The following is a 16957-nucleotide window of genomic DNA, read 5'->3' on the forward strand; positions in this document are numbered from 1 at the left end:
AAGCTGAAGATGCTCATCATAGAGAACTTCATCCCGCCCGAGGAGAAGGAGAAGATCATCAACAGAGCTTACTTCGACGAAGACGAAGATGTCTGGAAGGTGAGAGTCTTGGCCAGCTTTTCATATTTACTCTGATTATTATTACGCTGCTGGACTTTCTACTCTCAAAGAATGTGTCTAAATAACAACGCACTTTTAGCACTTTAGTGGGTCAACCTGCCCGTGTTTGGCCGGCCTTTTACACGTTAAGTGTGGCTATGTCGTATTCAGGTCATATTCATACCGGTGGTATGAGCCACCGGTGGGTCGTGCGGCACTTAACGTGTTAAGGATTGAAGGACAGAAATGTCCTTCATAATGGGCTCTTGGACGCCCCATCAATTATGTTCTTTGCGTGTGTTATTGTAAATAATCAGAAGTTCTTATTAACTTTCGGCTGTTCTTTGTGGTTGCTTTCACCAAGGCAATATCTGTACAAACTTTTATATTTTATTTTTTTTTTATTTTCGCCACAGTGAGAAGATTCTTGCCTTCTTAATTGCAATTTAACGCTGTTTTACAACTTATTTTAGTTAAAGTAATTGATTGGAATAAGTATTACAATTCTCAGTTTTTTAAGTGGACAAATTATGTTGGAATAGTCGCTAAATTTTTCATTGGTGGTCATAAATTTCTAGTATATATAATTACGATAATTTTTTTAATGAAAAACCGTATTAAAAGTTGCAGAAGAAACGAGCTACATTCACAGCACAAATGGGATCAGAAAGCTTGAAAAACTACAGTGACCTGATAGCAGAGCGATTATTGCATGACTTCCAGATAATAGTAGTACGTATATAATTGTGCTAAATTAAATTTATTTTGCTAATGTAGGTAATAATTTTTTTCAGCTACGACCACTGATGCACGGCGCTAGCGGAGGTGCAGGCAGCAGTGTCCTGAAGCGACCAGTATCCTCCTCCACCCGCCGTCCCGTGTCCGAGTACGCCAAGACCCAGGCCGCCCTGCACAACAACCCCCGCTTTAAGGTACCCAGGCCGCCCTGCACAACAACCCCCGCTTTAAGGTACCCAGGCCGCCCTGCACAACAACCCCCGCTTTAAGGTACCCAGGCCGCCCTGCACAACAACCCCCGCTTTAAGGTACCCAGGCCGCCCTGCACAACAACCCCCGCTTTAAGGGACCCTGGCCGCCCTGCACATCAACCCCCGCTTTAAGGGACCCTGCCATCCTGCACGAACTACCTATGCTTCTAGGTACCCACTCTGCCCCACTAAACAACCCCCGCTTTAAAACGGTTAAGCTCAGTTGTTTTAGGAAAATAAATCTTGAATCTTAGAGCTGCTGTTTTGAATCTTCTTGTTCCTTGCTGTATCATGTAGGTACAAGACACTTAAAACATTGGTTTCATTTTCTTGATTTTGGTTTAAGCCTAAACTAATGTCAAGTGTCTTATTGCAAAACATTGGACTGTTGCCTTGTTTAGCTCTACGACTCATTTCTGTGATTTCTTTATTGTTGATGAGAATATCGTGAGTAACGGCAGGCCACATTGCAGGGCGAGAACATCATGGTGCTAGACCTGGACCCGNACTTGGACCCGCCCGCGCGCACCACGCGGGACTGGGAGGGCCCTGAAGTGGCGCCCCAGGTGGCCGCGGCGCTGCAGGCCGCCCTCGCCCCCATCGGCGACGAGGAGATCAGCATCGACGCCTCCTTCGGCGCCCTCAAGTCGGTGCGGGGCGCCCGCGCTGCCGGCGCCAGACCAAAGTGAGGACAGCTCAAAATTTTCTTGACTTAATAAAGTAAAATTTAAATCCTTTTGTTCTAGTTGGCATTTGAGGAGGCATTTTGGCCTAATTTAGGCTAGTTGTACTAGGGCGGCGCCCGTTGCGTCTACAATAAAGTGATTGTGAAGCCTGTTAGTGATGTAGACTTTTTTCATTTGACTAATTAAAATTTTAATCTTTCAACATGAAGTGGGCAAAAGATGTGCAGTCGTACAATACTGCACAGATGCTGTCTGCATCGACTGTATTGGTCTTAGTTTCGAGTTTGTTTTCTCGAATTTATTACTTCGGTAGAAAGAAATATTCTATGAAGCGCTCTGAACTGAATGCCTGCCTTAATGCAGGACAACATCGAGACAGGAAAACATTGAGGAAGGGGAGAACCTATTTTTTATGGCATAGCAAGGCCTGACCGCTTCCTTAGAGCTCTCCGAACTGAGACCCTTGGACGTCTTGCACCCACCCAGTTATCTGTCCAGTTATGAGACACTTCACGCTCCCCAGTTGGCTTAGAGTTCTCTACATAATGAAACCATGCAGAGAACGAATTTACCTCAATCATTTGCATTAATTTTTATTTTTTCTTCCAAGTTTTGTCCTAAAAAATTTACGTGAATGCATTTCCTGCTTGGACGGGCATTATGCCGCTGCCTTCATACCATCGTGACTGCCATGATTCGCTGGTGAATGACTGTTCAGCTCTGCATGGCTTGCATCCATTATTTTTCAACATAAATAGCATCTTATATGTGGCCTTGCAGTTTTAGTTGGTGAATAGACTATCTAAGAAATTTTAATACCAGAATAAGCCTCAAATAATCACATTTGAGCAAAAATTTTCGAGTATGGAATAGAAATATTATATTATTATTAGTACACAAGGATATTGTGCTGGAAATGAAATTATCCCTAACGCCAGCGTGTGCCGGTGGCAGCGAGGCACCGACAGTCCGCCGTACTGACTGCCGTCCCGCCACCCCTCCGCTCTCGTAATTACTGCCGTACTTAGTCCTGATCTTGGCAGGTGTGAGCCTCGCAGCTGATTTGAGAGCAATTCTTGGCTTGCAAATAAGGCGTTTGAACGTCTGGGACTTCCGCCGTGTGTGATGACATACGCTTTTACATTATCATTCATTTCAATGTCGGGGACTCCTGCCGTGTATGGTGACTTTCACTTGTACATTGTTACACATTTCAACTTTGGGGACTTGTGCTGTATATGGTGACTTGCACTTGTACATTATCATTCACTCCAATGTCGGGGACTCCTGCCGTGAATGGAGACTTACACATGTGCATTTTCATTTACTCCAATGTCGGGGACTCCCGCCGTGTATGGTGACTTACACTCTCACATTATCATTCACTTCAATGTCGGGGACTTGTGTCGTGTATGGTGACTTGCACTTGTACATTATCATTCACTGACTTAAGCTTATACCGTAGCATTCTTCTACGCCGCTTTCGATCGACGTAGTCTGCTGGTCGGACGCCGTCTGCGTGTCGTGTGGGAACGTCTCACGAAGCGGACGATTTGTTTCTTGTTTAATCCGTTGCATGTTTGTGATTTGCAGGTCACGTCCAAACCGCGTATGTTTTTTTCTGATTTCGTTTTCATTATTTTTGATTGTTACCTCGTTGAATGTGTGAGACTTGCCGCTGTTCTTCTCTTACCTTGCGATGAGCTATCAGGCTTCCTATATCAAATGAATGTTTTACTGTCGTAGCTACCAGTTAAGATATTCTCCTGCCTAGTGAAAACTTCTGCTATTCAAAATTTATTTTGAAAAATGGCCTTGTAGGTACTTTTCCCTTTTTCGTTTTTGTATTATCCGTGGTCTTTTACTTTGATATGAAAGTGGGAAATAAATTAAAACTATTTTATTTTTTGTGAGACCTAAGAATCTATCTGATGACGATGAAATTCTCTGCTGGTTTTATACTCGTGTACAGAGCATTTCTTTCTGCGCTTCACTCTGAAATGTGCACATTTTTATGTATCTTATTTATTCCACTTTTTACTTAATACGAGTTTTGTTTTCAGGAACAAACGCCGCCCCATTTCCAGCAGCGGTTACCCGCTGCCCCCTCGTCAGCCGGACGTCCCACTCTACCCCAAGTCTCGGGGCCTCGTGCCCAAGTGAAGACATCGTCCCTAATGTCCTCCAGCCTCACTCAGTCCTTCAGGCCCACGCACTCCCCCAGTCTCACCGAGTTTCTACTGCTAGAGGCGTCCTCCCCTCTTCTCGTGCCTTGTTGTCTTGGTCGTCCATGTTCTCCCCTGCGCGCAGACCACGACTCCTCTCACTATCAAAGATCCGAGAATCATTTTCACTCTGAAGAAGATTTTTGGTTGCTCGGAGCTCCTTTGCTGTTCTCTGCTAAACCGTCTTCTGGAGTGACTAAGTGTCTTCCTCTTCCAGCTGACACACAGCCTTTGCAGCAACACAAAGCCATCATTCTCGTTGAGCCTCACGAAGGCCTCTCTGGGCCAGGCGTTGAGCCTCACGAAGGCCTCTTTGGGCCAGGCGTTGAGCCTCACAAAGGCCTCTCTGGGCGAGGCGTTGAACCCCACGAAGGCCTCTCTGAGCAAAGCAGTGAGCCTCACGAAGGCCTCTCTCGTCCAAGCAATGAGCCTCACGAAGGCCTCATGCCTCTTGCTTCTATTCAGACCAAGCACCTAACATTTGGCAACGAATTAACCATGTCTTACATAAAGCAGGATTGCCCGTCAGACGTTGCACTCATTACCTCAGACGAACGAGAGAAAATTCTGCATTGTAAAATATCTGGGACAATAACTTCAGATCCTCTAAAATCCGTCAGTAAATCCAACAATGACTCAGATAATTACAAATTCCAGGACTTAGATGCAAAAATATTGTATGCCGATCCATTCAACAGTAAGGTAAAGGATGAAGGCCGAATGAATAACGATACTGAATCCATTATCTGTACATGTGTACCAGGTAACGTCAATCAAAATCTACTAAATGATTCAGATGAACTGTGTGGATTTACAGCTGTCGCTAAATCGATTTTAGGGCGAGGTAAAGGCGTAGCTTACGACACCCCTACCCACGTACAGCAGACGGGTTTCGGCGCCCTTCTGCAGGCCACCAGCGACGAGTACTCTTCCTCCGAGGCTGCGAGCGACAGTTCTTCTCCACAACAATCTGAGGACGAGAGCGATTATTTAGCCCTGCTTGGGCTGCTGGGAGCCGACGATTCAGACCTGAGGGAATTCGCTGAATTGCATCGTGGGAGGAGGCCGAGAAGAGGAACCGAGTTCGGTTCGTTGAAAAATGCTCAAACTACTGTGCTGGCAGAGCTTGCAGACGAGGAGTCCGACGGTTCCTGCACGTACCCTCCAACCAAATTCGATGTTCCTTGTGCTGGCAGGAGTTTGCCTGTGAGGAAAGAACTGTTTTGGGCTGGCATTAAAGCTTTCAGTCCCTTGGAAGATTCTCATCTTGCAGGCAAATCGTTGCTAAAACCTTCATTCGAATTATCCCATTTTCACCGAGAAGACGATGGAACGGAGCTAACGTGCCTGGAAGTAAATAATGAAGCTGACAAGTCATCCCTGCCTGCCTCGAGTTTTTTCTCTCTCATATCTTCACTAATTGGCGTTGACCAAAATTCCGGTACGCACGAGTCCGACGCTAAATTGCACCGTAGAACACCGCTAAGCGACAGCCCACTCTCATCCTTAACTTCTGGTTTGTTTCCCGTTGGTTTTGCTCGTCGTCGAGACGGGTTCAGTCGATGCCCTTCATTAAAACGACTGCTGAAAAAGCGCTCACCGTCGCTCTTCAACAAGCTGGCTGCTGAGAATGAATCATACAGAAAAGCACCGCGCGATGTCAATGTTCCAAGTAGTTCCTACCAGGCAGCTCAGGACTACTTAAGTTGCTTGAGGTATCCTGCTCGCCTCACCCGACGGTACGACAGTTTGGTGAGGATGAAACTACTTAAAGCTCATCGACTTTTGCATTCACGTCGGGCACCGCTTCTGCCCTCCGATGTGCCTGGACACTCAGGACCAAAATCTGCTATCAAAAGACGAAGTTTCATCCGGGAGTTGTTCCCACGCATGCCTGGCGACAATTTCCCGGTCTTGTTCCCCGAATTCAAAGATGATCAAATTTGTGCAACCATTGTAGAACCAATAGACTTCGTGATTCAAAAATTACACCGAAATCTTGTGTATTCAGAGAGAAAACAAAATTGGCTTATCAGACTCAGCTGCTTGACACGCAGGAACGTTGCTGCCGCTGCTGTGAGGAGTCCGGCTGCAGAAAATAAATTTTCTGAAACAAACAGTTCGTTTGAAGCAAACGACGTAGCTTTTTCACATGAAGTTCCTGCGCGTTTAAAATTTTCGAGAGAAGGCGAAAGCAGTAAGTTCTCTGATGATCTAAGTCTCTCCACGATTGGAAGTTGGAGTAGCAGCTCGACAAGCTTGCACTTGCCAGAATTTAGGTATCATTTCGGCAACTCTGGAGCAGTGGAGCGCGTCTACTGGAGACTTTCTATTGAGTCTCGACAGCGCGTGACTTTCCTGCTCCAGCTCTACTTGTCTGCGCTCTCGGGCCAGAATTGTTCGCTTGCAGCTTATCGGCAGAGCAGCTTTGCTTACAACTCACTCTTGAGAACAAACTCATGCTTATTGCCTATCGAATCTCCAAAGGGAGATTCTTCCAATTCCTTAGTTATTCGCAACGAAGCACTTTCGCTGATCCTCGTCCCACCGATCGATGCTGTCAGAGTTCATTATGCTCCATCAGTAAGCGTCCCTGGAAGACGTTTCAAGAAACGGAAAAAAATTCCTTCATTAAGGCCAAAACCTCTTATTGATCTCGCCTTCTCAACTAACTGCGCTGCCAATTTCCGTGATCCTCTACACGCGTCTCTCTTCAGATTATCATCTGTTCAAGACGCTTCTATTTCGCGATCGCCTATTGGTGCCGCAACGTTCTCTCCTCACCTCCCGCCAACTCCATCACTTACTCCCGTGTGGATACAAGCGCACTGCTTGTATTTCTCGAGTACCTCGCCTCGTCGCCCGCCATACTTGAGGTGTCAGGACAGTTTTGGCGCCTCGGAGTCGCACCTCAGCCGCCCAGCCGCCGCTTTCTGCCTCTTCTGTCTCTGGATGTTTTTCATGCGACTGGCGGACGGCTTCGTCAGCTTCCTCATGTTTCTATTCACTTTTTTATGAACTTTACGCGCTTAAACTTCATTTTGATTAAAAACGGCTTGATTGACGGCTAGGTTGTGTAAGTCTTTCGTCATCTTCGCCATGGCATGACAAACTTTACTGAGCACATCGCTCGGTAATAGTGGAACGAACGCCCCACTTTTAAGTCGTATACTGTGCGTGAGATCACAAACTAAGCAACGAACTTCAAGGATTAAGTTGTGTCCGAAATTTTATCCTCTTACAGTTGCGAAAATACAATGCAAGCCGACCAAACTTACGATAGCTATGATGTTTATTTAGAAATTGTCAATCACATTTTGTTAGTACCGTATGACACATGCCTTAACACAATTGATATGTAAGCACAAATTCCACTCATGTAAATTTAACTTCAATTCGTAATTACTTATAATTTTTACCTAGCACTACTGCAGTTCTTATGCCTCTCGTCTCTATTGTTGTGTTATGTTTGTTGAATTAATTCGTGAGTTTTGCCTGAACAACCACCGAGGGGGCTCAGGCTTCAGCAGCCTTGTAGCTATCTATTCTTAAGATGATTTTAAGCTAACAAATTCTTATTAGTATGTCATTAACAATGTAAATTTGATATAGTATATCCGATTGTATGTTTTGCGTGTAAATTTTCTTGTTCGGTCTCGTAGCGTTGAATGTAGCTCCTAGGCTCATGTTGTTAATCTTTATCGAATTTCCTCAGAAAATTTTAATTCCGTTGAATTGGCATAGGAATTTAATTTTATGGTTTATTATTCGTTGCATAATTTAATGGAGATTGTTCATGAAAACATTATCGTTAATGCTATAATTTCTCTTTCACTCCTCTCATGCTGCCTACAGTGCCAGCGTTTTATTCGTCACTTTCGAGTAGGGATATTAAGCTGCTGTAAATAACGTATTCCAGCGATGCACTAACATTCTCTTAAGAGACCTCTTGAGTATCCTGCGTTATAAGAGAGCGAAATGCTCGACTCTTAGCTTGAGTTCTGCTGCTCCCCGTTGTATGTTTTATTTTTAAATTAAATACCGGTACTGTTAATTTCCATTTTCAAATGAAAGAAAATTTTTGAAAATCAATTTTTGAGGTTAAAGTTTTTGATACACTCGAGCTTCTCTCAGTCTGAGCAAACGTCGAGTAAGAGGAGGGCCGCGGTTGTAATTTCCGGAGTTTCATCATTACCTGCTAAATTGATACGCTTTTAATCTTGTAAATGCCAACATCAGATTTATGTTGCAGTCCGCGTCCACCTAGTTAGTAGAAGCATTAAGAACTATTGCGTTTTTATTGATAGTTTTAAAGCAGTTCCATTCTTCGCTTCCTTCATTGGGATGCGACAACCCTTATGTTCGATGCCTCGTGCCTCCTCGATGTGTAGGGACGAACATCGCAGTCTAGGTCCTAAATCACGTTGACCACGTTTATTTTATCAACTCTCTCATTTTCAATCCATGTAATAATTATTTGACCATCGTATTTGTTAACTAAACTACCTACTCACAATTGATAAGACATTAGTGTTGAGACTTCTCTTCATTTCAAGTCTCTGCGAAAGTTGAGCACAGTAATGCCCACATTTCAAAATGTAGATATTTCTAATAACTTATTCCCGGTTCCCGCAATAATTTTGTATCTGATTCATATGTGTTCTGTTGTCTTCACATTCTTTCCGTCATGTTTCTTCCGTCTTTCTGTTTCAATTTTCGCCCCACCCTTTCACGTTAAGCGCTCTGTGCCATCGGACCTCCTACCTTAAGTTGACGCGCCGACTAGCCTGCCTTGTGGCGGTCGCTTTACATTTCAGTACAGAGTAGACATAACCTAACTTAAGTAAAGCTTTAATATTTAATAGCAGTGATGGGGCGTCCGGCATGTAGAAATTCACTGCATTTGGAGCGTGCACCGCGTAAGGCCTCAGTGCCAGTATTGCTTCTGTTGCCGGTGTAGGCGACTCAAAATGCACGTCACTAAGCTTATACGCTCTAGCCTCTAAGTAGCAATATTTATCGCTTAGGAAACACTCTTTGTATATGATGGTGCCGTACTCTGCAAATACTCTCGTGTTACGGCGTATGTATATTATGGACATATTAGACTTCTTCTAGAACTCTTTTGCGAGATAATTTCTCTTGACGAAGCTCGCTCTCTGCGCGTTGTTCCAATGTTCAATAATGAATTGTTTGTTATATTTACTAGATTCTTGCTTCCTAATAGCCACTCCAGCTCGACCAGCTAAGAGCACACGACGTCTTAGCTTTAAAGCAAGTATCTTGAACCGCAACGCTTCTCACAACTTCATTAGTTCTCCATTATCGTGTGATGCGACCGTCATAATCTGCAGCTGCGTACCTACACAGAACTGGGGCCATACCTTCAAAACTCGCTAAGTTATCGTAAGTAATTACGCTCTATTTTCTTGTCTATGATTGGTGGATTTTGCGTCAAATACCGTCGATGATTGGCAGATGAACTTACGATCTCTTAACTTTTTTTTTGGAAGTATGATCCCCCATTATTTATTGCTTCATGTAACGTGCGCTAGAATATTTGCTTCGGCGATAGTTGTTTTGTGGTCACAGCAATTTAGCGAAGTTTGACAGACGAGATGCTATAGTAATACGTTAATGAGCACTACTTTCATGACGTCGTATCGACGATCTCCAGCATGCCAGTTTGTGACGCTCTTTAGCTTGATGTGCAATTTATGACTGCTCTATAAACACGCAAACTATTTTACGCTACGTAGGTTATTCCCTATGATCCCACTGGGAGTGTGCCACTTTATATATTTAAATTATGCTTTCCGTTTACAGAAACACTCGGAAGTTCGATAAAAACACGTGCATTTTGATGCACAAAAAAGTACGGCAGCTTACGCTGCTCATGTCCCTGAAGACACTTTAGCAGCTATTTCATGAGAGTTTAAAGTAGTTTTGCTACTGTAATTACGAGCGGCTGTTTACGGTCATTGCGTGTCTGCCTGACAGATTGTTCTTCTGATTTGGAACTTCCCATAATATGCAACTTTTGATTCATCTGTTCATTCGAATAATCTCTATGTACCTCTAAGACTTGGAAGCTTATTCATAATTTCATCACTAATCGGCCAATCCCAAAGCCTCGAAGTTAATAAGTTTGCGCCGACGTCACGCATGCGCCAGGTTTGGCCGAGGTCGTGGATGCACTAGAGCGGCGCTGGTTATGAAGCAACACGCATAACTGCGTCATCTGCCATGTTGACCGTTATTGCGCTCTGTCTTCTCATTCGTACGTGCCTTCTCACTCTAGAATTTATTTAATCCACAATCATTTTCGGCCTCGTGTCTAATAACTTTTTTCTTACTCTTGGAATCACTTGCGTTGTCATTTTCTCGCCTTGTCTCCATTCACTTCGTTTATGTTCTTGGCATAATTAAAGCATATGTTGACTATGAACATCTTTCATCAATCAAGTGTCTTGGTTACGGTCCAGACCATAATTTGCTTTGTTTGAATTTATCGTTGACAGCTACAATTCCAGTAGCTGCGATTTTTTGCCATTAAGACCTGAATGTTGTGCAGTTCGCAGGATTTTTTAATGTAGTGATTACTTGAAGAAACAAATAATTCGGTCGTTGTGCGTCCGTCATGTGTTGTATTTCCTTGTTGTTATGTTAAGTTCAATCGATTCTCTTTAATGTGACCGTTTTCTTGAAATTTTATCTTCTCATATTTATTTAATCCTAAGTTTTGTCGAGTTAAGTTGGTACCTGCAAGATTTTCTGTGATTGCCACATGCGAGTTATTTAAGTTTCGTAGATATAACCGTAACGATTAAGTTTCTATTATGTATTTTGATATTTCAGCTTCACCGGTCTTTCTCCGTCTAGACTTTTTCTTCAAGTTTAATCTGTTTTAGAAGAGGAAATTTGCCCTTGTGCTTCAAATTATCTTACAATGAACAAGTCCAATAATTCTCATGTGCCAGTTGGCTAAGAACTGTCTATAAGGCAACATTGTCATGAAAAAATGCCTATACGGCATCCACTATAATAGTTACTACCATACCCTATCATGATATGCTCGTCACTAATACTTACCAAAAAGTATACACGGTGCGATTAGTTGCGTCTACTAGGCCAGGCTACAAAAATTTGTGATGCTTGACGTGTTCAGAGGCAACTAGCTGGTTCATTGCAAGCAAGGCAACTAGAGTTGTTTTGAAGCAGTCTATTGCGCTCAGTAGCCGCCCGGCCGTCATACCGAGCACAGTTGCGTCACAGCCGTCACTACATCTCTCGCCCACTGTAGTGCGCACTGCTGTCGTACTCTCGCATGACTACACAGTGCACACCCTTACTCGACAACTCCCAACGTCGCACTGACGCGGGCGCAGTGTACCGAAAACACTAAACTCGTGCATAGGCTCTCAGCCTGCAAAACTGTAGTGGACGCAACTAAAAGACGCACCTAATAGCCCCGTGTGTAAGCACCCAGAAGGCCGATGTTTGCAGGTTTTGTTCGCCGATGTTGCGCCCATGCGTGCCTCCCGCGCACATTTATGATCACCAATAAATTGGGAGTCACATTTATGTCTTTTGTATTGGCGTATGAAGAAATCGATTTTGACAATCAGGAGACTTAAAGATTGCACTAAGAAGACGCATCTACGCATCTTTGCTCAAAAGTCAAGCTGGCGTCCTGTTGATGGCTGGCCGCTGCAGTCGATGTGGCTCAAGTATACACGGGAGCTTCAAAAGAAACATCGATGCATTCCTTACGTTGGCGCTTAAATATCGCGAATACTTTGAAATATGAGTAGAGCCAATTCTTTTATTTTGAATACCGACATGCGGTTCTTTCAAACACAGAGAAATTTTCTTAGATTTTCTGTAAAATTCATGGCACCTGAGCACAAGTTAGAATTAAAACAATTGTTTTTTTATCTTGTCACCGTACGAAGGTTCTAGCAAGGGGTGCAGACAAGCAACGCCAGACCAGGCCGTGCATTGGAGCCATCAAAGAGCCTGTAAGTTCCAGTCCTGGTATACGTACGTCGGCGCTTGAAAGCGGTGTCTTGATGATGTACAAACAAAGAATCTTAAGGTGAATTCACAAGAATTGAATACTCTATATTTTTTCGAAGATAGCGTTATGTGAATAAGAAAATCGTTTCAGAGACAACAAAATAACTCGCGAAATAAAGCATCGCACAAAAGCTCTGTCTAACAGTCGCTAAAATAAAAACCTAGAAACAAATTTAAGAATCAATCAACAAAGTGTAGTACATATTGGCAGTTGAAACAACCAATCGGGCAAGAAATGCAGTCATGTCTACTGCATGTGACATTAAAGTAACACTTCAATTGTCAGCCATCGTAATGACCACCATGTATCACAATTAGAGCTATTAAATCACCGCCGTGTTGATCTCAAAAGTTTGTCATTAAATAGAAGAAACGAAAGACCATACAGACCGCCTTATGCTACTCTATATTTGTATAAATTACAAATTCGAGACCTGGGGCCATACTTTCGGAATTCGCTAAGTGAACGTAAGTACTTACGGTCTATTTTCTTGTCTATGATTGGTGGATTTTGCTTGAAAGGCCGTCAATGATTGGCTTATGAACTTACGATCTCTTAAATTTTTTTTTTTTAAGTATAGGCCCGGATGGTGGGCAGCGCGCGGAACTAGCCAAGGAACCTATGAGAGCAGCGCAGGCATTTCTCAGAGTCAGCAAAGGCTTTTTTCTTCTCGTAGCAACAGGATAAATCCAGTCGAAACTTCCTGCATTTCTGGCATATTACCGGGACTAACAGTCAAACTACTAAGAACGGCTTGACGGAGACCAAACAACACGTGGAAACGAGTCTGTAACGAAGTGAAGATGAACCTTAACAGAAAGAGTGGCAAGAAAACTAACAGAGAACATACGAAGACAGAATTGTTCATCTTATATGTTTCAGATCATAAATAATTCACCTCTATTTTGCTAACACGGTGTACAAAAAACTTTTGGACGCTAATATACTTAAATATTCATAAGTAAGCATTAAAGTGAGTTAGTTATTACAGATTAACGTAGCTTAACTGAAATAACTTGGCATGCAAAGCACGTAAAACTCTATAACAAGAAATTCCGCCGACTTTGTTAAAAGCTTTTCGATTTAATAACCTAAGCGGTTTGGAAATGCAGACACACAAGCGACGCTCAACATAATGGAATGCACAACAACAATCTTTTGGTAATTTTCCAGGAATTGTAGGAATATCTTGGGACACTAATTTGTTGACAAACACAGTGAATGAACAAAAATACTAGGCGAATTGACAAAAATCACTAGATGAATTTAAATTAATCCTGATACAAAATTGAAACGCCTCGTCATAGTATCCGGTCGCACATAATGGCTTAGGAATGGAAGCGTTCTCGATTAATGACGGCACGAATTTTTTATTAAATATACAGAATATTATCCTAAAATTAATATTAACTAAACGAGGCAACGCAGCGTCGACAGACTTACAGCAAGTAAAGATTAGCTTAGCCACTCCATTGAAGATTATTGTCAAGAGCCCCGGAATAGCACCCATTGTACTAATATTAATTAGACCGATTTTGGAAGTAATCCGTTACATCTAATACGATTAACACTAATTAAGCTTTCCTCTTCTTCTTTGGAATACACCCAACATAATCTATACTTCACGAATAACATGCTATCAATAATTGTTAACATTCAATGCTTCAGAATTAGGTTAATGTTATATCACAGGATAAACGAGTTATTAATTTTGAGTTTTTGAAGGCGTATTCCATACATCATCAACTGGCCAACTCACTAAATTCCTCAATAAATTCTGAAGAAACAATGTTTTTAATCAGAATCTAGTTACAACCGATAAAATTATTTCCAAGACATCCACACATTCTCCACTAATTTCAATAGCACCTCGTGCTGCAGGTTAAAATATAAATATCAAGTCAGAAACAGAAAAGGTGCCACACAAGCAGTTCCTTGTAATGTCACGGCAGCATTCGGGGTTATTTCAATGGGGACGGATAATTTAGTTTCAATAAACGCGACCAAAGTCGTGTTGACCACACAGTTTCTAGTGATCGGACAGCAAGTTTGACTAGAGCTTTCTTCAACTGCCAAGAGAGTAGGCATGCATAACAATCAATACTACTATGCACGAAGCGCACGTGCATACTACACCCTATTAACTACGAAGATAACTAATAGCACCAAAATCAACCTAATGACGCGCAGCAGCGGTACTGTTTGTTCAATGGCACTAGGGACTGGGGAGGACACATTGATTCAAGAGTACGATACCTCATCTTAGGTGTACATTAACAATAGTTTCAGAGCCTATATATTTTTCCTTAAATTACAAGTACCATATAGCAGAGTAAAAATTACATTTTGAGGCGCATTTGCAACTAATTACTGTAGCAAGACAATTCTCTCCTTCCGCAATTGTGATCCAATTATCCATAACAATCTCCTAAATATTCGAAACAATCTCCTAATCATTCAAAACAATCTCCCTAATTATTCAAAACAATCTCCTAGCACGTTTCTAGCCAACATCGAAGGTATTCCCCGTTCAAACATGGACATCAACCGTGACTTCTCCACTCAAGAGAGCAACAATATCAGACGTGCGATGTTGTTCAGATGAGGTTTCTTCAGCATTAACCATGAGCAGTAGGCGGTCCCGGTCAGGCGTGCCGTTGTTGTGGTCACTCTCTCCCTCAACCAATTCATTTGCCCTCGCCCTGCCACATAATCTGGACAAGTCATTCTCACCTGCTGCTGACACCTGGTCAGTTACGCAGCTACCACTCACTGAGCAGACAGCATTGCTACCTTCTAAAGTTCCTAATCTACCATGATTATGTTCAACAAAATAAGGATTTGCTCTGGCCATAAGCATCACACTGAATGCGCCAAACAGAAAATATCCAGCACCTACACCCACAACAACAGCAAGTAGAAAATAGACATTGAATGTCATGACAACAAGCATCAAGACGTAACCAATTGAAATGTGTAACATGTGTACCAAGCTCTGAAGCATCAGATGTAGTGGCCTGTAAAGGAGGGGAACAACATTACATATACTGCTGGTAGGTTATACTAAGATATTCCACAAAATAACCAATGAGATTCAAAGTTTCATGTTTTATTAGATGTACAATTATTAAGGAACATTTACACAATAAAAGAGAAAATTTCTTTAAGCAGAATTTTGTATTAGTTTTTTTTTGCAGAATTAATAACAAACTTGCCTTGAGGTACAACACGTTAACTTCTTCTTATCCTTGTCAATGAGAATTCTCTGCAATGCCGTTGATGGTGAGGCTCCAGCATGACGTGTTCTTGGCTCTGGACTCAAGGATGCATTCTGTCTAGGCGTGAGTTGGGCAAGATAGGCCCGGGCAACCCGTAGCCCCTCATTGCCAATGCACATCAGAGAGACACCAACCACAACACTTAGAAATCCTGAAAACATAGACAAACTAAATATTACTTAATATTTATAACAAAAAATATCAAATAAATATGTCCACAGTCGTGTCTCAGGCAATGCATGAAAAATACCAGTATATTAAAAAAATGTAAATAGTGCAATAAGCATTGTCAACAATTTTGTAATACATATACCAGTATACGGTACATCTAAATTTACCAAGAGAACTACAAGAATATTCAGTGCTGGTTTATAGACATCACTGAGATAGAATCAGCAGGAATTTTCAGGAATTAGATTTCACCATAAATAAAAATTGAATAAAATATAAAATTATTACACATTAAATGATGCAAAATGACATTCAAACACTACAGCCCAGCCATGATAGTTACCATAAGGAGGAATTGGTGGTTAAGAATCAGCGGATATATATATATATATATATATATATTATAGGTATATCTTTTGAGAGCATGAACAGAAGTTGATAAAATTCTGAATTAAGAATCATTAAATAAAATTGACATAATTCACCAAATTGTATGACAAAACAGATAAATATGCCAATTTATTTTTTTAAATAAGGCATACATACTTAAAATATATCAAAAGTGATTAAACCAATTTTTCTCATTAAAACCATAGAGGAGAACTCACCTGCAATACTGATGATGTCCACACCTTCCAGAATAAAATTATGAAAGGTATATCCAAAGTAAAAATAATTCATCTTGAGTAACAAAATTCATTCCTGAACATAAAAAATTTTGATCATCATTTGCATTATTTATGCTAGCTACTATAATTTTACAAATGTTGCTCAGAAATTATAGAATCTTAAAACTTTTTCATACTGCACCATTTTAAAGTCGTACTATGTGGTGAATATATTGCCTATTTATTGCAGTTATAGAAGCCTATTTGGATTATTTGGGAGAAGTTTCCTAAAATTACAGGTAGGTAAAAATATTTCTCCAGTCATTTAAAAAAATATTGGGCAAAAATGGGCCAATTTTCTTATTTTTCACTGAAGAAAGTGAGGAAAGGCCAAATGAACTGGTAAAATTAGCCAGGTTCAATGATGTTTTTGCTAATTCATAGGTAGTTTCCGACAAATTTTACACTTAGGAATTATAAAAAAATTCAATTATTTATAGACTGCACCAGAAATAACATTGAAATATTTATAAACCTAGTGCTTAAGTGGAAAATTGGGCAGAAGCCACCCATGAATTGGCAAAAACTCTAGTGAATCTGGCCAATTTCACCCATTCCCATGGCCTTTTCCAAATTTCTTTAGAGAAAAATGAGAAAAACTACATATTTTCACCAGAAAATTTTGCAAATTACCTGTGAAACAATTGTTTTCAATGGCAATTTTTGGAAAGTTCTGCCCAACAATCCAAATAAGACCAAGTGTTAGAAAATTTCCAGAAAACAATTAATCAGTATTAGTGTTGGAGCTATTGTTATTTCAA

At 41.4% G+C, this 16957-nt stretch overlaps 2 protein-coding genes across 2 annotated transcripts; one reads left to right on the forward strand and one right to left on the reverse strand.

Annotated features, from left to right (window-relative positions):
- Positions 1-1604: 1604 nt before the first annotated feature.
- LOC108675582 lies at positions 1605-8061 on the forward strand. The gene is made up of 2 exons (XM_018163605.2): positions 1605-1773; positions 3838-8061. Exon 2 carries the CDS (start codon positions 3952-3954, stop codon positions 7015-7017), a length of 3066 nt encoding a protein of 1021 aa, XP_018019094.1. The 5' UTR covers positions 1605-1773; positions 3838-3951; the 3' UTR covers positions 7018-8061.
- Positions 8062-12779: 4718 nt separating this feature from the next.
- LOC108675581 lies at positions 12780-16216 on the reverse strand. The gene is made up of 3 exons (XM_018163604.2): positions 16137-16216; positions 15295-15508; positions 12780-15096 (listed from the first exon to the last, which is right to left on the reverse strand). Exons 1-3 carry the CDS (start codon positions 16207-16209, stop codon positions 14610-14612), a joined length of 774 nt encoding a protein of 257 aa, XP_018019093.1. The 5' UTR covers positions 16210-16216; the 3' UTR covers positions 12780-14609.
- Between the last annotated feature and the right edge of the window lie 741 nt (positions 16217-16957).

The sequence above is a fragment of the Hyalella azteca genome, unplaced genomic scaffold (genome assembly GCF_000764305.2).
Source record: "Hyalella azteca isolate HAZT.00-mixed unplaced genomic scaffold, Hazt_2.0.2 contig1572, whole genome shotgun sequence".
In the NCBI taxonomy this organism is placed as follows: Eukaryota; Metazoa; Arthropoda; class Malacostraca; order Amphipoda; family Hyalellidae; genus Hyalella; species Hyalella azteca.